General features: G+C 37.7%; 1 protein-coding gene across 3 annotated transcripts in view; it reads left to right on the top strand.

Annotated features, from left to right (window-relative positions):
- The window catches only part of GRM8 (glutamate metabotropic receptor 8), an 818,692-nt gene that overhangs the window by 347,232 nt on the left and 445,290 nt on the right, over positions 1-26,170 (top strand). For all 3 annotated transcript variants that reach the window (XM_057302755.1, XM_055115364.1, XM_057302756.1), the window contains exons 4-6: positions 4,563-4,698; positions 5,120-5,274; positions 6,450-6,587. In XM_057302755.1, the coding sequence (XP_057158738.1) occupies positions 4,563-4,698; positions 5,120-5,274; positions 6,450-6,587 (429 nt within the window). The remainder of the gene's footprint in view (positions 1-4,562; positions 4,699-5,119; positions 5,275-6,449; positions 6,588-26,170) is intronic.

The raw sequence follows: 26,170 nt of genomic DNA, 5'->3' as shown, positions 1-26,170 counted from the left end.
ATGCTGTTATCTGTGTTACCTAATTTACACCCTTGTCTGACATTTCTTATGTGTACGTATTGTCATTCAATTATATCATAACTGCTGAGGACCGGCGGTCTTTGTCTGTAGCTCCTGAAACATAGTAGACCATGAGTGCTTATGAACAGATTAGCTGTCTGGTTTTTGACTGATATGAAGAAAGAAAGTGTGAATGGGTATCAGGGTTAAGGAAATAATCCCAGTCTTCTAACTACAATCATTTGAGAAATAATTAATCTACACTTTAATAAAATATCCACAGGCACCAAACAGCACAATGCCATGTGGAACAGGTTCTCTACAAGCATTTGTTCAGCTTAAATAGATTAATAGTCCAGTGCCTCTTTCCAGGAAAATTCAAACTGACCAGGTTGAAAGATATGAGGTGAGGTGCGGGAATAGCAAAAAGTGAAATGGATTTAAGCTATGTTAAAATTCAACTCAGCTAACTCAGCTCTTTACAAACAAAAATGTTTAATAGGTCCATGGTGAATAAATAAATCAATGAATTCAGACTAAACTATGTTTGGATTGCTTGTTTGCTTCTTCTGAAACAGTAATAATAAAATTTTCAGAACTTTATTTTTTATGGCTACAGAGTCAGTAACAGTCTCAGAATGATACTCAGCATATAACATGTCTTTAATGGGATGCTTAAGTAATCATGGCAATTTAATTAAAAGGGCAGTCATCTTTTGAAACAGCTATTGTTCCCTAGAGAGTGTTACTTCATGTTACATTTTTGCAGTTACCTAATGTTTCCACTCACGGAGGTTTGTTTGTTTGCATTTTAAATAAATTATACATAGTCTTCAACTTACCTCTAGACTTCATTCCAAAAGTTTTCTCAAAATATTTAATCACTCCTTTCCTCCTTCTCCAAACCTGATTTTTTTCAGAGTTCTATAATTCACCTTTTCTATTGCTGATTTAAATATTCTCTCTCAGTGACCTCTTTGCCCCACAACACTTCAAATACCTAACCTATCAGCCCCTGACGAAAGTATTACAATTCCCTTCTCTCTCTTTAGCTCCAGATTCACTTTTTCAGTTTGACATTCCATGCATACTTTGAAGACAACCTGTCTCCAATCAAAATCATTCTTTCCTCCTCCTTATCCTCCTGGATTTCCCACTTGTTTAATGATACCATCACATAACTGGTCACAAAGACCAAATCCTTGGAGTCATACTTAGCGGTTTCCCATTGCTTCCCTACTTACATCAAATCAATACAAAGCCCCATTGATTCTAACTCAGAGATTCTGCCTTAGCTCCAGCTGCTCCTCCCCAGCACCAGTAGCGCTGGCTCAGTCATCATTTCCCACTGCCTATTCCAATACCTCCTTGCTGGGCTCATTGCCTCCTGTTCATCCCACTTCAGGCTGCCCTCTGTATCAGCGATCCTCATCCATTTTTCTTCCGTGGAGTGCAATGCTCATACATGAGACATATTCCTATGGGCCACTCAAAGATCGAAGAAATAGAAACATTTAGTGAGAAAGTTAAGCATTTAATTATTCATAGTCTTCCACAGGCCCTGCAGAGCCACACACAATTGGACCCTTATCTCCATCTCATTTTTGTTGCCCACTCCTCTCACCCTCATTCATTGACTTCCCTGGCCCTTTCCTGCCCTTTCCCATGCTCTCATCCTTTTGATCTCAACTACATTACACAACTTTAGGGTGGCTTTCCCTGAGCAGTCCTCAATCTAAATTAAATTCCTTTGCTCTTCTTCACAGGGCTTATTATAATTTATAATTATGTATTATTTCTTCTTCTTCTGCCTCTTCTGCTTCTGCTTTCTCCTTCTCCTCCTTCCCCTTCTTCCCCCTCCTTCCTCTTCCTCCTCCCCTTTCTTCTTCCTCCTCCTCCTCCTTTCTCTTACTCCTCCTCCTCCATCTCTTCCTCCTCCTCCTCTGTCTCTTCCTCCTCCTCCTCCATCTCTTCCTCCTCCTCCTCCATCTCTTCCTCCTCCTCCTCCATCTCTTCCTCCTCCTTCCATCTGCTCCTCCTCCTTCCATTTCCTCCTCCTCGTCTTTCTCTTCTTCCTCCTTCTTCCTCTTCCTCCTTCTTCCTCTTCCTCCTTCTTCCTCTTCCTCTTTCTCCTCCTCCTTCTCCTGCTCTTCTTCTTTCTCGTCTCCATTCTTTTTCTCTTCTTCTTCTTTCTTTTTAGTTTGCATTAAGCCTGATTTACCCACAATATTTCTGAATTCTGTGAACTTAGAGAATTTCTTTTATTCACCATTGTGTCCACAGCACCCACACAGTATCTAGCAGATACGGGGCACTCAAGAAATATTTACTGAAGGAATGAATCAATTATCACAACTAGTGGTAGTATATCGGTAGACTAGCTAACTGCAGGTAGTGACACAGCCCAATCTGTGTATTATGGGCAATTCCCACCCCTGGGATGCAAATTATAAGGTTACTAAGAGTCCTGCTATTACAGGCATAATTTTGAATGTTCTCTAACTTAAAAGAAAAATAGTTTTATATACTGGCACCAGTTACTCATACATCTGCTGTACATATTAGGTCCGATCACAGCACCCTGGAAATCTATCATTTGGCTACCAGACGTTTCTTCTTTGAAAGTCTACCTAAAGCATAAAGCTCAGCACGTACTTCTCCTGCTGATGAACCTAATGGATCCCCATTGTTTTCAGAATAAAGTCCAAGTTATTTGATGTCTTAGTCTCTTTAGAATGCCATAATAAATTATTATAGGAGACCAGTGCTGTGTGGTGGCATGTGCAGAGTAATCCCAGTTACTCCGGAGGATGAGGTGAGCAAATCACTGGAGCCTAGGGCTTTGAGGCTACAGTGAGCTATGATCTGGCCACTGCACTCCAGCCTGGGTGACAGAGTGACACCCCCATATCTAAAAAATAAAAAATAAAAATTATCATATACTGGGTGGCTTAATCAATAGTAATTTATTTTTACAGTTCTGGAGGCTGAAGGTCTGAGAGCAAGGTGCCAGCATGGTCAAGAGCTGATGAGGGCCCTCTTCCTGGTTCAGTGTCTTTTTGCTGTGTCCTCACATGGCAGATGGTGCAAGAAATCTCTCTGGAGTCTTTTTTATAAGGGCACTAATCCCATTCATAAGGACTCCACTCTCATGACCTAATCACCTCCCAACAGTCCCATCTCCTAATACTTTCACACTGGGGATTAAGTTTTAACATATGAACACTCAGCCTACAGAATTTGGCATGTCTAACAAAGCCATTCTCAAGTTGGACCTGGTCATTGTTTCCAACTTCAAACCCAGCCAGTCTCTACCATAGGCCATGATCATGCTAGGTTTTTACATACTTTGGCCTCCACCAGACATGTTCCACTTTTGTCCCCATGTGGATATATATTTGCTCTTTAAAATTCAGTTCTCTCAAGCACTTTAATTACTCCTTCTTCTGTGTTCTGATTGTATTGGGTATCCTATTAATTATATACGTTATTATCTATTCCATGGTAACTTATTCAAATGCCTATTTCCCAGACTAGGTGGTAACTCCTGGATTAGACTGTGCATTTCCAATGTTGAGCCCAGTGCGTAGAATATAATGGCATCCAATAACAGTTGGATGACTGAGTGCATTGCCAATTGTTTGGAAGTAAAAATGCCTTTGCCTACTGAAGCAATGCTATAAATGGTGATTTAATTCTTAGCTGACTAAAAAAAAAATACTGTTTATACCATAATGCAATTGAAACCTACTACTAATATTGCTTTCTCATCTAGTTTCAGAATGTTATCTCTGTTTCACTGCAATTGGGGGAACCTCTTTCTTCTCCTCCTACCCCAGCCCAGAGGCAGAGATCTTTTCTATACTTTTCTCTTTTGTCCTTCATTGCCTAAGAAGGAGAGGCCAAAAGAAGGGTTCTGTCTTTTTATTTGCAGTGAAAATGAGATGGTATTTCTGCCATTTCGATTTTCATAGTGGCGATGTATGTCAATCCAAAGTTGGCATCTTTGGGGTTTGCCTGTGTCTTATATAGCCTTGAAGACCACTTGTCTCATAAGACATTGCTATGCTGATGCGTGAGGATCTTGCTGCAGTTCTATTAGCTATACAATGAAATTAACTTTAAAAGAAGTCTACCAGTAAATAAAAGTAACAAAAGGACTTTGCTACTTAATAAGGGTCTCAACTATAAGACATATTCATACTTTTATTAATTCTGTCACTTGTCCTTTGGCTTATGTTGCATAAATCAAAAGATCCCTTCTTCTTTCCATCTTTTGACTCTCATCACACATCTTATACACCTTGGTTTTCTTAGCTATATCCACAAAAATAATGTTTAAATATTGGGAAAGAAACCCATGTCTGATTAATAATTGTTGTCATTTATTTGGTGGATATATTATAATGCAAACAAACAATTGCTCTTAATAGGTGAGAGTGACACATATTTTGAGAAATAATATTCATACAGAAGTATGTGCTTTTATAAAGTAGGTAATTGGGTTTGCTAATTAAATAAATGCTCTTTCTGAATCACCACCTCCCTTCTTTTTTAAATAGGTGGTGTTTGCATTGCTCAGTCACAGAAAATCCCACGTGAACCAAGACCTGGAGAATTTGAAAAAATTATCAAACGCCTGCTAGAAACACCTAATGCTCGAGCAGTGATTATGTTTGCCAATGAGGATGACATCAGGTGCTGATTACTTTTCTTCTGTATGTAGGGTCAGATTTGTGTCCCATATCCTCTTTCTAACATATTTCATGTTCAACATAAAAGCTTGTAATTGCCTTCCAATAACAGACTGCCTTCTAGTTTGTAAATCTGAAATACCTACAGAGTAAAACTTGGGGACCAAATGAGATAAGACAAACAAAGGTGATAGACAGAATGATGTGAATGAGGTTAAGGATAAGGCTAATTAACATATGTTGGAGTTAGTCTCTGCTATATTGTTTTTAGGAGATGATAAGACTCAGGCAGTTAGAGTGATCGTCTTAATTGTTAAACAGTGACCTACTGAGTGTATACAACTTCCTAAATCTGGTCTTGTAATATTCATAATTGTGGTATTTTTAATACATGTGATATGCATTATTTATTTTTATTCCTGTAGGAGGATATTGGAAGCAGCAAAAAAACTAAACCAAAGTGGGCATTTTCTCTGGATTGGCTCAGATAGTTGGGGATCCAAAATAGCACCTGTCTATCAGCAAGAGGAGATTGCAGAAGGGGCTGTGACAATTTTGCCCAAACGAGCATCAATTGATGGTAAGAATGCACCATAGAGAATTTGTTTTATTCCAGTTGGATCTGAACTCAAAGGCAAAACTGGAGTATCATAATATGAGGAAATGCACTCATTACTGATGACTTGATACAAATTTTAGCTTTGGTGGCAGAATTGTCAAGACCAGTATTTAAACCAGCATGCATATGCATATATATATATATATATATATATATATACACACACACACACATATATATATACACATATACATATATATATGTATATATGTATATAGTGTGTGTGTGTGTGTGTGTGTGTGTGTGTGTGTATGTATTTAGGAAAGAGGACCCATTATATTTTTTTAAGAAAAAGACCATAGTCGGTTATTTCCATTATGTTAGTAATTGCACTTTGAGTTTGAGTTTGCGTATTTCCATGGGTATTTATGGTGGTTATAGCATTGTTGGAGGGAAATGCTTGATTTATAGAAAATGAATATATATGATGCTGGGCTTATCCTATGGATAAATAAATGCAACAGGAAAGACTTGGAGCATCCTGAAAGGCAGTCTATCTTCTAAACATCTTTTCCAGTCGGTTTGACAGTAACTGAAATTCCCATCTTAACATTATCCTCTGGAGTAAGGTATTATTTCCAGGGGGTGTCCCTTCAATAAAGTAGTTACCTGAGCAAACTGACACTTGAGTTCATGACTCCATAAGATGACATTAACATGATTGCTTTATTGAATTACCTGAAAACAGAACATATAGGAAGGAGAAATTTTGAAGTATGTGGAAACACAGGAAAGTCTGGAACATTGATCCATGCTAGGAAAGAGAAAAGAATGAGGGAAGTTTAAGTTGGGTTCTAAGTATTCAGGATTCAGCATGAAGTCACTGGTTGCTGCCTCTGGGAGTAGTAGAGTAGCAGAGGGTTTAAGAAGGACGCTGACACCAGGCTTTTCTGTTGTACTTATTCATAGAGCCAGGTGCTTGGGTACTGGTGGTGGTGTGGGGGGATTGTCCATTGGTCCTCCTTGACTTTTGCCATAAGAGAGGCCTTATTTATGGGCTACTGGCTTTCTCTCATTTGTTATGTGTTTTGTTTTTTTCTTTTCATGCAGTGATCAGAATATAATGTCCATTTGAAGTTCTGACAATATTTAATTTTGAAAGAATATTAAAATCATACCTTTCTCCTTTGAAATAGGATTTGATCGATACTTTAGAAGCCGAACTCTTGCCAATAATCGAAGAAATGTGTGGTTTGCAGAATTTTGGGAGGAGAATTTTGGCTGCAAGTTAGGATCACATGGGAAAAGGAACAGTCATATAAAGAAATGCACAGGTAACCACTCAAATGTTTCCTGTGGTGCATTTGTTTCATTTTCATTTGTTTTCATTACTTGATAAATTACACTTTTCTATATGGATAATGATGAATGTATTTTCTATTTTTTGTGTCTTTTTGTTATAGTGTCTCAGGGCTGAGCATACCCTGATCATTCAACAAACTTAAATTTGTTTATTGGTTCTTTCAATTGATCAGCAAGTTTTTATTGAACATATACCATGCATACAGTACTGGGGTATCTGGGAAACATTTATTGTCTACTTTGGAAAATGTACTTTATTAGGTTTGATGGAATACAGACAAATAAGACATGGTATTGCTCTCCAGGGGTTCAAAATGTAATATGTGTCATGATAAGTTGCTATAAGACAGTATTTTTCAACTATTTTAATCCCTGTCCTCTATAATACTATTATTTTCTTAAATCCTGCATAGCAGCTATCCTGGAACATGTATGATTTTTTGATGCTTTACTTTCCATAGCTTATGCTTAAAAATAATGATATTGAATATGCATTTTTGAATATATGATTAAAACTATATTTATTTTCAGATGATTGTGCACATAGAAGAAAAACCCGCACAATTTTTTTTTTTTTTTTGAGACAGAGTTTTGCTCTTTCACCCAGGGTGGAGTGCAGTGGCGCGATCTTGGCTCACTGCAACCTCTGCCTTCTGGTTTCAAGCGATTCTCCTGCCTCAGCCTCCTGAGTAGCTGGGACTACAGGTGCGTGCCACAACACCCGGCTAATTTTTGTATTTTTAGTCGAGACGGGGTTTCACCGGGTTGGCCAGGCTGGTCTCAAACTCCTGACCTCGTGATCCACCCACCTTGGCCTCCCAAAGTGCTGGGATTACAGGCGTGAGCCACCATGCCTGGCCCAAAACCACATAATTTTAAAAGTTACTTAGAACTGAGCAGTAAATTTAGCAAGGTTACAGATATGAGGTCAATATAAACATTCATTTTTAATATACGTATTAGAAACTAACACATAGAAAATGAAATTTAAAGAATACTGCTTATAGTAGGATCAAAAACATACAACATATATAAGGGTCAATTTTAACAAAAATGCACAAATCCTTTACACTGAAAACTACACAACTTGAATGTGTGTTTTAGAAATGATTCATTCCTTCTTCTACCCCGCCACCCCCAGACTTTGATATGTCCTCCTTTTCCTCCTCCTCACTTTCTTTGGAAATAGCTGTTCAAATAAAAGATGTAATATACTAAAAGCTAGCACAGACATATAAACAGAGACAGAACAAGGAGGTGGAAATGGGTGCCACACTGTGCAAGAATCTGATTTCAGGCTTCCATGTGCCAGGCAGTTTTCCAGGAGCTGGGTTGAGTGAAGAAAGGCAATATTCATGCTCACGGGCTTACATTTGAGTGTGGGGAGATGGACACTCCATAATAAACATAAATGAACAGATGTGTTCAGATGCTGAGATGTGCTTAGAAGAAATACAACAGATTAACTGTGAAAGACTAACCTGGGTATTAGGAGGAGGAAGGTAATTAGACTGTGTGGTCTGAGTATGCCTCGCCAGAGGAGGTGACATTTGAGATAAGACCTGAGTGACAAGAAGTGGTCAGTCGTGTAAGGATATGACAGGAGTGCATGACAAGCTCTAGCGCCAGAGTAAGGCTCTTTTGTTCAAAGTAAAGGAAAAAAAATAGTTCAGGGAGGTTGGAGCAAGAGTGAATATCACGAGAGGAAGCGTGATGACAGCTGAGGCTTTGATGATAGTCTGGAGCCAGGTCATGCACAGTCTTGAAGTTCTTTCCAGAAGTTCCAGAGTTGAGGAATTTGGGCTTTATTCTACCAGTAGGACACAATGTCTTGAGGCTCTTCATCTAGAGAATTGCTCAGACACTCGGTTCAAGAAGATTTGCCTGGCAGAAGTGTGAGGAGGATTGGAGTTCAGGGGAGAAAATGGAGGCAGGTCAATGAGGACTCATCCAGTATCCTGGGGACAGGCCATCATGGTCTAAGAAGAGCTAACTAGGGGCCAGGCACGGTGGTGCACGCCTGTAATCCTAGCACTTTGGGAGGCCGAGGTGGGCATATTGCCTGAGCTCAGAAGTTTGAGACCAGCCTGGGCAACATGGTGAAAACCCATCTCTACTAAAAATACAAAAAATTAGCCCGGCGTGGTGGCGGGCGCCTGTAGTCCCAGCTACTTGGGAGGCTGAGGCAGGAGAATTGCTTGAATCCGGGAGGTAGAGGTTGCAGTGAGCTGAGATTGCACCACTGCGCCCAACCTGGGCGACAGAGTGAGACTCCATCTCCAAAAAAAACAAAAAAACAAAAACAAAAACAAAAAAACAAAAAGCTAGCTAGGGATGTAACACACAGGACAGACGCTTTGGTACGTAGTGTTATATTTACCTAACGCTATATAGGGTTGTGTTTATATAACAACCAGCTAAGTGGTTGATGCTGGGGCAAAGATCGTTAAATCATGGAGGATGCTGACGTTAAACCTCTATCAGGGAGGTCTAGGAAAATGGTGATGTAATTAGTTAACAGAGGAAAAATAAAATAAATAGAATGGTTAGGTGTTTGGGAATAAACTTGAATTTTGTTCTGAGATAGCCCCATGAAACTGGCCAGCAGGTGGCAGCATAAGGTCTGGGACCCCACAGACAGCTCACTAAAATTTGAGATTAGGAAGTCTTGGAGATTTTGAAGTTAAAGACAAAAGCAGAGATGCAATTGCCATGGGAGACTGAGAAAAGATAAGGAGTGATGACTGAGAATTCAAGGGCAGGAACCAGGAAAGGACACTGAGAATGCTGGGCTTGGGGGAAGGAGATGAACCGGGAGTCAAGGTTGTCTCAGTCTCCAGGAGAAAGACAGGTGCGTGAGGTTTCAGTGCTGCAGGGACTTGCAGCTGAGAGATAAGGGTGTGCCTGGGTAACCAAATTAGAGGAGTTGAGAGAGAACAGAACAGAAGTGGAGGAAGGGATGCTGTTTCAAGAAGTTTTGAGAGAAAGAAAGTAGATATGGTGGGAGAGCTTGAGAAAGAATTGGAGATTTCTTTAGGATAGGGCACGTTTAAGCATGTTTTCAAAAAAAAAAAAAAAAGAAGGGATAACTAGTGAAAGAGAATAAATGCAGAGTAGGATCTTGATGGAAACTTTAAGGAGAGGCATTAAAGACCAATGTTACCTTTAAATCATGTGATTTGGTTGGGGGAAAAGAAGGTACACACAAACGTATACGTAATCAGAGAGGAAAGTTCTATAATTAAATGCTAAATTTGGATACAGATAATTAGGGAAGTTCAGAAAATGTATGTAAGTTCACATTGTAAAATCCAAAGCTCTGTGGAGGAGATGAGTGTTTGATGACAAGAAGGATTTGGGAAAGACATCCAAGATGAGAAGAAATGGGGAGTCAGCAGGACAAAGGCATGGAGTAGGGTGTGACGTGTAGGTGCGTGAACAGCAGTAAAAAGGTCCAGCTTCTTGGAGAGGAGGATACATGAATGGAAAATACAAAGTGGCAGTTTATAGATGGGTTTGGAAGGAGAGTTAAGACACTTACATGCTTTCCACTGAGATGTATTTTACACTGTGCTTAACTTTGAGTTCTGAATGTTATTGTTTGATTCTCTTTAAATTCATTTCCTCTTATTTAGACTGTATTAGTGAAAATACCCCAGTTAATGAAATGGATGGACTCATACACACACACACACACACACACACACACTGTTAACCAGTCACATAACTTTTTAATAGGCTGTTTTCAGAATAACCAGTTTCTCCAAACTCATATTTTCTTTCTTTTTTTTTTTTAACTAGTAAGTGGGAGTTGAACAATGAGAACATATGGACACAGAGAGGGGAACATCACACAGTGGGACCTGTCAGGGGGTTGAGGGTGAAAGGAGAGTGAGAATTAGGCCAAATACCTAATGCATGAGGGGCTTAAAACCTAGATGATGGGTTGATGGGCGCAGCAAACCATCATGGCACATGTATACCTATGTAACAAACCTGCACGTTCTGCACATGCATCCCAGAGCTTAAAGTACAATAAAAAAATCATATTTTCCAAGTTCAGTCGAGGTATGTAGCTGTTCCTTTAGCATCTGTAGGTGGTATATGACTAGACTTTTATTTCAGGCACAAATACTGAACTGGTTTGTGGCCGAATCCAGATTCTGTGGCATGTCTGCCTCCAATTCCTTTGATTTATTTGGGTGTTGCTAAAATTATAACAATTTGTCCAATTAGAACTATTTCTAGTGCAATGAAAATGGTGTTTACTCCAAGTGCTAGGGCAAATGCACCCCTAGGGAACTGGGTCAGTAAACATATTTTCATGCAAATTCCATTGTGGGTGATACCAAAATAACTTGTCTCTGGGTGGAAAACAAATAACACTAATTTAATTTTTTTAAAAAGCAACATATGACAGTTTTCAGATGATGAGAGAAGATATTTGTCTCCCAAATTACCATTTTACCCAGTTTTCATTTCTGTTTTAGGGGAGAAGGGAAGATGATCTGGCATGTTAGTGGTCAAATGTACTTGAAAGGAAAAATTTACAGGATATTCACGAGTAGAGGTGTCCAGCGTTTGCAAAGTGCTTTAAAATGTGGCCTTAAAAAGTTTACATTTTAACTACCTGCAATAAGTCAAAAAGTTAAGGCACTCTCTGAAAGTGAGATATCCATGAGGCCCTTTTTGTTCATTCAGAACATCGTTGGTAGGTTAAGTTATATGTGTTGAGTAACATTTTACATTAGGCGACGGTGATCTGCGAACGTAATTATTTGCTTCCATTGGGGGCAAAATTGGCAATGTATTTACATGGATGAGAGAGTGCTTCCCAGCAGGGAGGGACTTCTGTCTTACCAGTTTTCCAGAGATAGAACATCTTCAAGCAGTGAGGAGCATTTCTTCCTGAAATTTACTCAGTAGAAACAGTTTTCTGAGATAATTTTCCCCTCTAGAATCTCAGGAAAGCTTTCAAAAAGATGTAATATTACTGCTAACTTTTGATTTGCTGGCCAAATTCCAAGTGAGGTAATTCCTACCATCCACTTAGCTATTTATGTAGTTATTATTGCTTCTGAGAGCTGCCGAGTTCTGAAAGCTACTACTACTTAATCCTACTTAAAATTCCCTTTGTCTTTCTCGAGAAGAAAAAAGGACTCTTTTATACTTGTTATCAGTGGTGATGGGTGTTATTTTATAGACTTTTATCTGACCTCTCCCTCCCTTCCTTCCTCCCTCCCTCATTGTACTCTCAGGCTTAATGTCTTTCCACTCTCCAAAACCCAGACACCCACAGACTCTCTTGAGAATTGCATCTTCATCCTCTCCCTGTCTTTACACATTTTTCACACACTTATTTCCCCACTCAGTCCTCTGCCACAATTCCTCTCCCTTCATTGCCTCAGTTTTTCTCATTCCTATCTTTCCTCTGATCAGTCCCTTACTTGACCTTGTTTTGTCCAGCAATATTCTCATTGGCAGTAGAGTCTTTCTTCAGAAGTTTTGCTTTACTTTTTAAATGACTGTCATTCTGATTTCTTGTCTTCTATAGTGAGGACCCAATAGTGAATATTGCAGAGACCTGAGTATGTGGGTTAAGCTGCTAAACAAAAGCCAGCTCCCTCTGGACTCAGGCCGGGTCTTTTCCTTCCTGTCTCCATCACAAATTATAAATAGCTCTGTGCTTATCAAAACGACATCCCTTGACTGATCCAGTAAATACAGTTGATTCCATATCCTATCTTAAAACCTTCCTTTGTTTCATTCATCCATCCATTCATTCATTATTCATTTAGTTGTTTATACATTTTGAAGCTCACCATGTGCCAGGCACTGTGCTTCAGATAAAGAGACAAACAACAGACCTCCCTTGCTCTCAAGGAGCTCACAAAGACATATACACTGTCTTGTGGAATTTGAGGTGTTTTCTTTGCTGGGTTTTAATTCTCAGCCAGGAGGCTGGGGCACTGCTGCTTAGCCTGCATACAGCTGACACTCAGATACAAAATAGTGGTGAGCATATGCTATGCAAAATGGCCTATTGATTCTTATTTATGATGATAGAAATAGCGGTAATGGAAAAAGCAATGCGCAAATATGTTTCTTCCCACAAACAAGCAATCCTGTCAGTGAACCAAATAGCAGCCTCAATAATTAGCTCCCTGAAAGACCTGTCAGTTTATTTTCTGGTGCTAGATTAACTATGTAACTTTTCAGTTATAACTACCTCTCAGCAGTCCTCTGTTTTGTGAAGTTATGAAAGGTATAAGCTCTCCCGTATTCACTCAGGACGCATAGAGACCATATGAAGGAAGTAGGTAGTCATCAAGGGGGATGAATTTACATAATTTGATTTGGTGATTCAGAGTGAAAGATAACCCAGGTAGGTTCCCCTGAATTAAAATGCGTTCTGCCATCCCCATTTGTCCCCTTGCCTAGAGTAAAACTCTTGGGGAGAATGCCTTTACGCGAGCACTACCAGGTAGCCATCCATATGCTCTTGTTCTTCGCAAGTAAAAAAGCAGAAATCCAAGGATGACTTATTTATGCTGTTTCTGAGATTTCATGTTGAATTTCAATAGATCCATCTGAGATGACAAAACAGGCATTGATTTCAGACATACTAGATTTCAGAATTTAGAGCTGGGATGTAAAATAAGAATCAATCTCTTGTTTTCTAGTGAAGAAACTAGAACCCAGAGAAGTAAAGTGAATTATTGACAAATCACAGTGTTAATCTCAGAGCTGCAGCCAGGATCCTGGTTTCTTTTATTTGGATTTGTCCTTGACATTTATATCCTCCATTTATTATTTACTTATATTAGACATTTTACCACATAGTTGAAAAATATTTTCCTGTTTTGCTCTTTATGATACTTTATGTGTGATGGAATACATTTTGGAATTTTAATCACTAACTATAAAGTGAAGCAAAAATAACATATTGGTTATTATCTAATCCTTTATAAAGTAGTAAATATTTTAATATTCTTTACATCGATTTTCAGTTATACATGTAGTTTTTGCTAGTGGGTCTTGAACAGCGTAAACCTTTACATCCAGTTCCCTGGCCCCTTGCCTTGTATAAGAGTAGACCTATGACAACATTAAGCAAAAAACAAAATAGGAGAAACTATCAACTAGAAGTTTCTATAACTCTAAGTCCAATGACATTGAATTATAGCAGTTCACATTGCTAAATTAGAGTTAGTTTACTCATTTATTCATTCTCTTAAAGAAAAAAATCTATTTTAAAGCAATATGGGAAGCACTATGTCTAACAGCATTTCTAGAATGTTAGCGTGCACACAAATCACTTAAGTACCTTGTTAACATGCAGATTTTGATTTTGTAACTCGAGGTAGGCATTCTGCATTTCTGATGAGTTCCAGGTGACATGGATCCTGGTGAGCTCTAGGGTATACTTTGAGTAACAGAGAATATTAGAGTTAGTTTGTAATGATAGCCATAGCACCTGAAGCTAAATTAGCAAAATAAACATTCAACTGTGCTAAAGGTTACTGATAAACTCAAGGTGTCTTACAGAAGATCGTCTAAACAAGACTTGACCTATACATTGTCAATGCGAAAACATGCAATCAGTAGCCAGCTTTATATACTTACTTGAGTATGTATTCAAATCAGTAAAGTATAATGACAGAGTAATATGTATATGTGTGTGTGCGTGTTTTTCTCATTAGTAAATTTGAAAGTGGGAAGCTTAATTACTAAATTACTAAATTTAAAGAAACGTACACAGATGCACCTGTATCTTCAAAGTCTGCAAAGCAGATTGTAAAGTTTGCCATCTCAGAAACAAAAAATATTCTGAACACTTAGAAAACTGTACTGTCAATCGTAAATACACATAGAGTGGAGGAGTTGAAGAGGTCCTTAGAGATTATTTAGCTCAGTTTCCTCACTTTGCAGAAAGGGAAATTGAGGCTCATCTGGTCAAGTTGGTTGTCTAAAGCCCTGTAGCTACCTAACGATGATAGGACTGAAGTCTGATTTGATGCTTGCTTCTTTCCTTCATCCTTTCCTGCTCTGAAGAACTTTACCAAAGTGGGGCTGAGTTGCACTCTCCCATTCTACTATTTTTCCTGGTATATGGGCCAGTATGTTTTTTTTCTTGGCCACCTAAGGTGAAGTATTCCCTCTTTGTGAAGCGCCTGACTTCTAAGGGAGTCAGATTGATGCATTTGGTCTGAGAAACTAACATTTTTAGAAGGGAAGCAATTCTAGTTAAAATTTCGAGTACGTAAATACTCACATTTTTTCAGAAAATAATTTAAAACAGAAAAATGCTCATCCTACAGAGAGAAAAAATGAATTCAAGAGTCTAGGAAATCCTTTCTGCAAAACCCACAACAGAAGCTGGCATTAGCTTGATTGATTAGAAGATGAATGTATCTGAATAAACACAATCTCTGGAATATTACACTGAAGAACTCAGAAATGGAAAAGAGTATATAGGCAAACAGGTGACAGTTCAGCATTTTTGATCACCAATTATTTGAAAAACTATGGTAAGGCTTGGGCCAGAGAGGATGAGAAAGTTTAGAAAAATACAGAAACATTAGGATAAATTGTCTTCCTTTAAATGGCTATTAAACTTCAGTTGAGGGAACCAATTCATTAAAACCAAACTTTTAAAAAGGAACAATGTATAGATGATTCAATATCAGGAAAACTTGATTTCTCCTCTTTTCTAAAAGTGATACAAAGCAGATAAATACAGGAGACTATATTTCAAAAATAATATTTCTTCTCTATGTTTTATCTTGGGATTCTTTTTAACTCAGAGGATTTGAGAGAGTCTCATAGATATGATTTGCTGAAATACAAGAGAATTACCACAACCTCTTAGGAACATAGCTAAACAAAAGAACTAGCTGAACAAAGGATTGGATACAGTAGGGCAAAGGAGACATAAAGTGTGATTAGAGCTTACTAAGGCTAATTGAGAAATTAAGACTAAGTGTGATTAGAGCTTACTAAGGCTAATTGAGAAATCAAGACTACCGAAGAGTCTTGATTTTTTAAATTACTTATGACATTTGTTAAACTCTATATTGTGCTAAACATCTGCCCTCAAGGAGCTTATATTTTGTGAGGAAGATAATAGTCAGACAATAGTTTGTAAGTTGCTAGTAAGCAGGGTCTGTATCCTCAGGACTTAGCATATGCTTAGCATTATATATCTGTTAAGTTAATTAATTGGTCTATAATGTATAGCCAGATAGTCCTCCTGTTCTTCATTACAGTGATGTAGATATGATGCATGGTGCCTAGCTTGGCATGCATTTGATAAATATTTTAATTGTTGGAATGATATTTTTTAACAAAAGAAAAAGCTCAACATAGTTATAAAAGGGCTTTTACTGTAATTTAAGAAGAAAATGTACTATTCTGATAGTTTGTCTTTAAATTCCTGACTGCGATGCTAATTTAAATGGGAATATGATTCTAGAAACATATATAGTCCTGTGTCCTATAAAATCAGTCAAATTTTATTGGAGTATTTGGTTACCTGAATATTTAACTGGAATATTTGGTTACCTGAATATTTAATTGGAATATTTGGTTACTTCATTATAAATGCCATGACTCCATAGTGTTTTGTTTTTCTAAAAAAATAAAATTACACTTATACTATTTGAGGGGAAAGCACTTTATTTCCATACTACCTCTAATGAGGTAACAGAATAATGAAAAGACAACTTGGAGTACATAATGGAAAATGTCATTTAAAAAGGTTTCATTTATACAATTTTAAAAATGTAAAAAGTTCATGTCCTTCGCCCACTTTTGATGGGGTTGTTTGTTTTTTTCTTGTAAATTTGTTTGAACAGACACTTCTCAAAAGAAGACATTTATGCAGCCAAAAAACACATGAAAAAATGCTCACCATCACTGGCCATCAGAGAAATGCAAATCAAAACCACAATGAGATACCATCTCACACCAGTTAGAATGGCAATCATTAAAAAGTCAGGAAACAACAGGTGCTGGAGAGGATGTAGAGAAATAGGAACACTTTTACACTGTTGGTGGGACTGTAAACTACTTCAACCATTGTGGAAGTCAGTGTGGTGATTCCTCAGGGATCTAGAACTAGAAATACCATTTGACCCAGCAATCCCATTACTGGGTATATACCCAAAGGACTATAAATCATGGTGCTATAAAGACACACGCACATGTATGTTTATTGCGGCACTATTCACAATAGCAAAGACTTGGAACCAACCCAAATGTCCAACAATGATAGACTGGATTAAGAAAATGTGGCACATATACACCATGGAATACTATGCAGCCATAAAAAATGATGAGTTCATGTCCTTTGTAGGGACAAGGATGAAATTGGAAATCATCATTCTCAGTAAACTATCGCAGGAACAAAAAACCAAACACCGCATGTTCTCACTCATAGGTGGGAATTGAACAATGAGAACACATGGACACAGGAAGGGGAACATCACACTCTGGGGACCGTTGTGGGGTTTGGGGAGGGATAGCATTAGGAGATATACCTAATGCTAAATGACGAGTTAATGGGTGCAGCACACCAGCATGGCACATGTATACATATGTAACTAACCTGCACATTGTGCACATGTACCCTAAAACTTAAAGTATAATAATAATAAAATTAAAAAAGTAAAAATAAAAATGTAAAAAGTTATACAAATATTAAAACTATATTTATTTATACAATTTAAGCATTTTCTAAAAAATTATTAGTTTATTAGGGTTTTTTTTTTTTTTTTTTTACCCTGCAAGAACATGAGCTTCATATAGGAAGAGATTTTGTTTCATTCACAGCTGAATCTCAGTGCCTTGGGTGGCATCTGGCACAAATAGGCTTCCTTAAAATATTTGTGGATTAAATGAAAGAATTAAATTCAGCTTATTTTCTGCTCTTTTTCAAGCACTAGCTATTAGATGTCAAGGACATGTTCGTGAGCAAAACAAAAATGGTTATTGTCCTCATGGGGCTTACAGTCTAATTGGGAAGGTGAATAATTTAGCCCAGTTCCTGCAATGCAATGTGTTAAGCGAATAGCCAGCATATAGCAGGGAGAACTGATGTAGCCTAGGGGAGAAGATTGATGTCATTGAAGTTGAGACTAAAATATGAGCAGAATTAAGAAAAAGAGGTTATCAGTAGTATTATTATTTTAACCAGAGGGTGGCACAAAGACCAGTGGGCAAGAGAAAGGATGGCAGTTGTAGAGACTAGGAGAGGGGGATAGGAAGAGAGTAAGGATAGAGACCTAGGCAAGGGACAGATCATATAACACTTTATATGCCTCAAGAGGCAGTTGAAAAATGTTTTGAAAGTCAATGAATGGGCACCAGAAGGTTTTAAGCAGAATAATAGAATCACCATCTTAGAAAGATTATTCTGGCTGTAGTATGGATAATGTATTGGTGAGGCATAACACTGGAGGAAGGGAGACCCATGAGATACTACAGTACTTTTCCAGATATGATAGTGGCCCAGCCTATGATGGTTGCACTGTACTAGGAATGGACAGAAGTAGATGGAAATATTAATAAAAAGACATTTTAGGGATATATGTAGGGCTTGGCAATTAATTGCATGTTAAAGGAGAGGACAAATCATGGATGATGCCTTGATTCTTGGAATGGGAAATTCAGTCATTGATTGAAAGAGCATTCCTGATATAATGAATGATTGGGGAAGAGGGGGAAGGAGGATGATGAATTTTGTGGGAGATACTGAGTTTAAGGAGCCTATGAGATATACAGCTGCAGATGTCTGGGAAGGGTTACTTGGTTATGTGAGTCTGAAGCTAAGAATACAAGGTCTTGCTGAGACAGAGAATTGGGGGCCTCACTAGTATATTAATGGGACTTGGTGAGACAGATCCAGAAAGTATGTGGAGTGGAAATTGCAGAGGGCCTGAGATAGAGCCTTGAGGACTCAGAAATATGTTGAAGGAGAGGACCCTGGCATTCCAGTTTCTGTAGAAATTGTTTTCACTGTCCATAAGTGGAGCCCCTCTGGCCATGTCTCTATTCTACAACCCTGATCCTCTCCCTTGTGTCTCTTCAGCCACAACTGATTGATTTAACACTGAGCTCTTCACTAAAGCTAAATTATCAGAGTCCTTCCGAGTAATATCTAAAATGGGAGTGAAAGGAGGAGGATTATTCTCTCTCAGGGGGTGGGAGGCAGTAGTTTGAGGCTGTGAGATATGAGGCTGGGAAGTTTCCACCACAAGGGGGAAGCTGACCTGGAAGAATAATATTGACTTGTGCAACAGAATAAAGGTGACAGATGGAAAGAGTTCTGATGGTGATGAGGACCTTAACCAGGCTTTTCTTGTAGATATGTGAGATAGTTCAAGGTTCTCCTAATTATGTTTTCCCATTTTTAGCTAGCAACCTAGAGTCCAGACTAATACATTATAATAATACTTGCCTCATAGAGCGGTTGGGAAGTTAAAGGAAATAATATGCATAAAGATTGTTGCCTGCTACATAGGGAATATAACAGATACTGTTGCTTACTGATTTAACAACTTCCTTTTCTTTGAAGCCAGCACTATCTAATAGAACTTTCTGAGGTGAAGAAGATTTTTCCATATCTGCATTGTTTAATAGAGCAGCCATTAGTGACATGTGGCTATTGGTCACTTGATGGAATATGGCTAGTGCAAACTGAAAAAATCGAATTTCAAATTGTATTTAACTTTAATTACTTTACACTTAAATGTAAATGTAACTTTGATTTCTTTACATTTAAATGTGGCTAATGACTATCATATTGGACAGCAGAAGTCTAGGGTGATAGACCTATAGAACAACAATTTTTAAAGCCATTTTGGATCGGATTTTCTATCATTTGCAGCTGCAAGCATCCTAACTAATACAATGTATTAAATATAAGTGGAAATAATTTATTTAACATGGCATGAACATCCCTCATTTTAAGATATTAAAGAATTAAATTTTTGTTTTTATATAGAAATTCTGAATTAAGTCAGAAGGTGAATATTTGCAATACACACAAATTATTAAACTAATTTCTCACAGGTTTCCTAAGTACCAGCTTCTCAGTCAGTGAATATAAAATGTGATTTGATTTATTAAAATTAAAATGATATACAGCTTTTTAACAACATTTCATTCAGATATATTTCTACATAAGTTGCAGAATTATAAAACACACATATTAGAGATTGTCCCTAACTTTATCAAAACAATTCTCCTTTGGGTTCCTTTAACAACATGCCCTCTAGTCTACCAAAATATTATTTTACAGATGGTGGGGGTGTGCTACTTGCAACCCAGATAGACAATAATTCAGCTAAGCATTTTTCTTTGCAGTAAGTGAAAATCTGTTCAAAGTGCTGGAAGTTTTATCAACTGGACCATAAGACCCAAGAGGAACTAAGTGTTTCTGTTATGCTTTCTGTGTTTAATAATTCCCAGCCTTGTTAGTAGACACTCAAACACTGCATCCTAGCTGTGGAATCTTGGGTAGGTAACATAGTCTCTGAGAAATTTTGATAAATGCTAATTTTCCGCGTTTTTAGATTTTGGTGGTGAGAGTGGTGGTTGCTACCTTTATGCCTGTCTTTCACAAAGGTCACTCAAATTGCTCTGGTTTCTTTTTATGTTACCAAAACGCTCTATAGCTAAACTATTGAGCTTAAATGTCAAACTTGCATTATGTTTAGAAATGGGTACTTATCTCTTTATGCACCTTTCCCTTACACCCCAACGGTGGGCCGACATAGGATATGGTAGAGGAGCTAGTATTCTGACAAATAGGTGATGTCATTCCACCCATGTATCACTTTCCATTAAATCTTTGACCCATATATAACCTTTAGCTGCAGGCTTGTTTGCTTACATCACTGTGATCAAATGGTTAGAATTGTAGATTTTCATTTGGGAAAATGATTATTATTTTTTATTAAGGACATTATTGCTGGTTTGAATTATCCTTTTGTTCATGGTTCATGCACAACAAAGCTTTCCCTAGCCCTTCTGTGGGAGGTGGAAAGATGCTCTACACCTGTCTCCTACCCAGATCTCTTTCAGAAAGAAAATAGACAGTGCTAGCTAAGCTGTCGGATGGGAGCAATATTCAGTTCTTTGCCAACAGAGATCCCAGACTCCAGATATGCCAATTCGGCAAACCACAGGGAGATTTTCTAAAACTGAAAAAGGGCTCAAGAATCCATCAGAATATGAGATAATTTAAATAATATTTAAATCCTACTGGCCAACAGAGAACCAGAGGACATTAGAGAAGGAAGGAAACTTGGAGGTCATCGTGTTCGATATTTTGCTGAGTGTCACCTCTCAGGCTGATGTAAAATGAGGACAGGGAGTACATAGAAACATTTCGGTTTTTCTGATTCAGTAGTACTCTTGAAGGCCTTTATTGGTGGTGCAAAATGAGGCTTTCTCATTGACTCTAAATAGGCTTATTAGCAGCACGCAGAAGGATTTCCACTGTGATCTTTTCTTTGTCTCTAGTCAGAGTGAAGGCATAGGTCTGAAGCAGGCTGATAGCTTTGGAAGTGAAAAGTACTGGCAGGCTGAGGGCACAGAATGGGCTGGCTGCCAGTGTTGGGTTCAGCACCCTGAGGAGTGTCATTTGTCGGAGCCACTTTTATGAAACAGAAGCCCTCTTTTGTGTATTTGTACCTGTGAAAGGGAGCAGTGGTATAGCTGATCCAAAGTAGCAGAAAAACAAATAATTGATATTGACTTAGGATGCTCACCTACCCCCTCTTTTGCAGGAGTGTTAGTTTGCATGTCAATACATGGCCAGCCTCCTTGGATTCTGGCATGATGCTTTCTGTAGGGGTTTCATTAATTGGTGCAAAAGTTTATTTCAGTAGAGTCCAGGAAACTGTTAGCTTTTTGTTCTCTGCCTAATGACAGAAAATGTCCCTGTGACTGATTTCTTTGTGGGACCAGTCTGCATCATTCCTAAGACTGACACAAAGCCCCGCTTGAGCGTGTGGGATGAACGGCATGACTCACACGTTCCCCTGGAGAACTGCAGGTTTGATTAAACGTTTAAATGACCTTTTAGGACAGATGATTATGAGGATGGGCAAACAATGTGTTCTTTCAATTCTTAATAACTTCAGTGTGTATTGCAGGGGGGAGGTATATGTAGACAGTTTGGAGGAGAGTGAACAAGAGACTTGGGTAATCACTGGAGATAAGGGTGATGATGATGATAATTTGATATAAATAAGCAGAGAGTAAGATTTGTCAAAAAGGGGCAAACTCATCGCTGTTCTCAATATCTCCCTTCTTTCACTTCAAACACAGACACTCACAGCATGTTCTGTTTCTGATAACTTCCTAAGCACACAGGAGCTCCAGGATTTCTCAAGGACCACAGCCCTGTGGCCAAAAATCTTTTTCCTTGACTGCTCTCTGGGCAGCTCAGTAGTATCTTTAACATGGCAAATATAAAGATAGTAGATTCACTACAAGGACACCTTGAGAAAAATACTGCCTGCATTTGTAAACCATACACAGTCTTATTATTCAATTTGTCTTTATGGAAGCTATCAGTTAGCTACAGGTTTCCTTTCCTATGTCTGATGTACCTATCTCTAGTTGATTCTTTCTCTCTAACTCTACTTCTTGAAACAGTCTCTGCTGGTTTGATTTTCAGGTGCATTCATCCTCTTTTCAGATTCCAGAATGAAAACTTCCTTTTTGAGACACCCAGATAGACTACCTCTTCCTTAGTCCACCTGGCCCTTATCCACGTCCCTTGAATGAGTTTTCTTTGTCTGGACACATTTCTGAAGTAATACTTCTCTGAAGTAATACTTCTCTGCACTCCCAAAATACAGCTCTTCCTTCTTTCGGCCTTTTGCTGTGTTCTATTACATTATTTCATTGCCACTCAGAATAAGCACTAGATAGACATCTAAGGTTTAACTTTACATTTCATATATTTTATTATATCAAAAACTGGTCACATATAAACTGTAGTACTTGGGAATTGAGGGTATTTCTTGAGTATTACAAGAAAGTATTACTTTCTTGAGAAGATATTACTCAAAAATATATACATTTTGGATAAAGAAATTTTGACAGTATAAGATGAATTAGCAATGATGTTTTTCAGAAAACACGTATGCAGTAACTTCATTTATATGACCATGTTATTAATCTGTAGGCATTAATGGATTTATGTAGCCTGTTCAGAAATTAGTGAAGCCTGTTTATTCTATGGATTTTGTTATTAGCTCCTTCCCTCTTCTTTTGTCTTCTTGGCATCACTGTTGACATCACTGATGGGAATCCCACTACTGCAGCCATTGCAAGTGTTTTTGGTGATTATTATTCACTTAGGCACCTTCGTGCACTAGATCTCTGATCAAATTATTTTGAAATTTTAATATGAAATACATAGGAGGAAAAATTGAAAATGTGTAGAAGTAGGCAAGCTTTTCTTTGTTAAAGTGTAATTTAATAGAGTAAGAAGTGTGAAATATGTCAGGAATTTTGCTAACATGAAATTTCATCATTTGTCCAGTTGTGTACTTAATGGATTCATCTTAAGTATACAGTAATTCCTGGCAATAATGTGGGGAAGCTCAGATTTACTTTTCAGTGCATGTTAGTATATAAAATCACCCCTATCTTCAATATCTCTATGTTTTAACACCTGCTTTGTTTTTACAATAGAGGTCCTTGTTTGGAACAAAGCCACTTTAGCTGAACATCATTGTACCTGCACAGTTACCTGGGTTATCTGTGGTTGTGATGAAAATTACACCACCATAATCACCCCAGGCTACTTACAAGGCACCTTCACAGAAATGATACTGTGCCAAGTGCCACAAAGAATATCAAAATGCATCCCCTGCTTCAGGCACTTATGTTTCCAATGGGAAAAAAACTGGCCTTTGGATTTAGATAAGAAACTTTATTGTGATTACAAATTGGATTTCCTGTTTTTATTTCAGGAAAGTTATATTTGAAGGTAGAAGATAGCTAGAATTGCCCTTTCTCTCATCCCTGGAGGGTTTGAAACCATTCTTGAATGAGTAAATGTATTCAAAAATTTAAAATTAAATCAGATTTGTTATATGGAATCATTTAAACCTAATTTCTTAATTAAAGGCATTTTAAGTTCACTTTCTGTTCCTTAGGTGTAAACATCTCATGCTACAAAAAACAAGAATAGATTCCACTGCTGGGGTGAAAAGCCATGACTTTTCTTCCTGTGTTCTGTTTCCCAGGCCTATCAAAGATATTTAAGTACTGAGTTAGGTCTGGCTAGGGAACTCTCCTGACTGCTTTAGGGGCACAGATGATAGGGAAGAAAAGAGTAGACTGTGGGGGTTAGTCTTGGAATGATTTCTGTACTCCCCTTTGATGTTAATAGCTGCTTCCTGTTAGGAACTTCTGTTGGAAGCATACTTCTTACCTGAAGAAAGTTCTGGGTTGAGACAGTTCTACCTTGACTTATTTACCAAGGCTCCTAAACCATATAGCACATCACTATGAATACACTCAGGGTGGGGGCAATGGATCCTACCCAGATCCCTGTAAAGCCAGCGTGGTTCTGCAACCATCATTCATGGATAAGGACCAAGACTGAGCTGCTCTGGTTGAAGAAGCTGTTGGATGATATGGGGTTTGTGCCAGAGTGTGGTGAATTCATTTTCCATGATATGCTGGGCTCACTCTCAGCAAGGCTAGCTGAAAGCTGAGTCTGCTTTGGATGCAGAGGTATGTAGTCAGTGGCTGTGCACAGGACAGGACTTTGGGATGTACAGAAGGATATACTATCCTTACAAATACTTCCTTCACCTGTTTGCTGATGAGCAAGATTCCAGGAAAAGGATACAAGGCCCCTAACTTGTTTTAACTCTCTGATTAGGTCAGATCTCCCTACTGTATGCCCATAGTGCACCATACTCATTTTAGCTTTTATTACAGTTACAGTTGTACATTTATTTGTGGGGTTGTTTGATGCATATTTATCTCTTATTAAATTGTAAGCTCCATGAAGATAAGGAGCATATCCTTTTGCTTATCTTTGTGGCCACTGTGCCTGTCACATAGAAGGCACTGGATAATCCTTTGTTAAATGAATAACTAGACCTAAAAAATACTTCAAGGTAGGTGATGCAGTCATTAAGTTCACACTACAATGAAAGACAGTTCTTCCCAACAGGACATTATATGTTTTTTCTGCTATCATTTCTATTTGCTAAATTGACTTTGAGTTTGAGAAATTGGGCTATGATGCAATATGTGCATAAAATCTTCAACAAATACTGTGTTCCATTTTTTTAAAGCAAGGATAAGGATGAAAAAAATAAAAAGATGAGAGTTTATTTAAGCTACTGATATCCAGTTGTTGGTTGAAAAAATATGTGGCTGTTTGCATTTTGTTTAGCCACAGAACTCCCATATAAACATTTGTATCTTTGACAAAGGTTTATGCAATTGATCTGGCTGCTCATTTTTCCCCCGTGATTGCCTTTTTTTAATTCACAGGTGAATGACATTTAGTTCTCGGTTGTGGAAAATGCTCTTAATGCCTCCATCTTTTAAGGAGATGTTCCTATAGCTCAGTTACTTTGAATATAGTTTTTTGTTTTGTTTTTAATTTATGTCATCAGCAAATGATTTACACCATAGTGTTAACCAGTGCTCATGAGGATGCTGATTTTAGCAGAATCCTAGGGAACTAATAGAAAAAAATCACAGCTAATTTTAGTATTTGTAGGGCCTTACGACAGATAGATCTGAATACTATTATTCACCCTTAATAACTTCTTGCTAAATTCTGTTTTGTCTCCTGTCTAATTTTATTTCTTTCATGAATACACATATTTTATACATCTGATATTTCAGAAAATGTGCTTAAAAATGTCTATTTTTCCATTTCTCCATTGATTATCAGTTTATCTAATCTGTGTATCATCCATCTCTAAACCTAATTTTGGGATACATATACAACCAATAGACGTGGGATATACCAACAATATAATTGCATGATAGTCTTAGTTAAAAAGTTTAGTCTGTCTCTGTGAATTTGATTGTTCTGCTTTGCATGATTCTGGCTGAGTCCTTTCATCTGGTGCTGGTTTTTGAATACATATTAGGTTGCTTCCAATCCATCTGAAATGCAGTCTCATGAGAACATAGGTCTACAATCTAAAAAAATATACTTTGATTAGTCTTGATACATAAAACAATAGCTATTTTTATAGAGTTAGAAGGAATATTAGAGATTATTTATCTTATATCCCTTTTTTACAGATTGAAAAGCTGTAATCAATTGGAGTAAGTAACTTACAAAAGGGACAAAGAAAAGAACCAGGATGAGAAATTCCATATGTCTTCTTATCATACAATTCAATCCTGTGAATTGTTGATTATTTGCTTTACTACTCTAAATGACTTATGCATGTCATTTTATTTGTCTTTCTAGCATCAAAGTAGAAGAAGGCCTATTTCTTCTTCTACCAGTTGCATAGTTAAAATGAGGCTGAACATTCTCTTGTAA

Source organism: Pan paniscus, chromosome 6, assembly GCF_029289425.2.
Source record: "Pan paniscus chromosome 6, NHGRI_mPanPan1-v2.0_pri, whole genome shotgun sequence".
Classification (NCBI taxonomy): domain Eukaryota; kingdom Metazoa; phylum Chordata; class Mammalia; order Primates; family Hominidae; genus Pan; species Pan paniscus.
The sequence above is the reverse complement of the archived record's forward strand: the minus strand, read 5'-3'. Positions and strand labels throughout refer to the sequence as shown.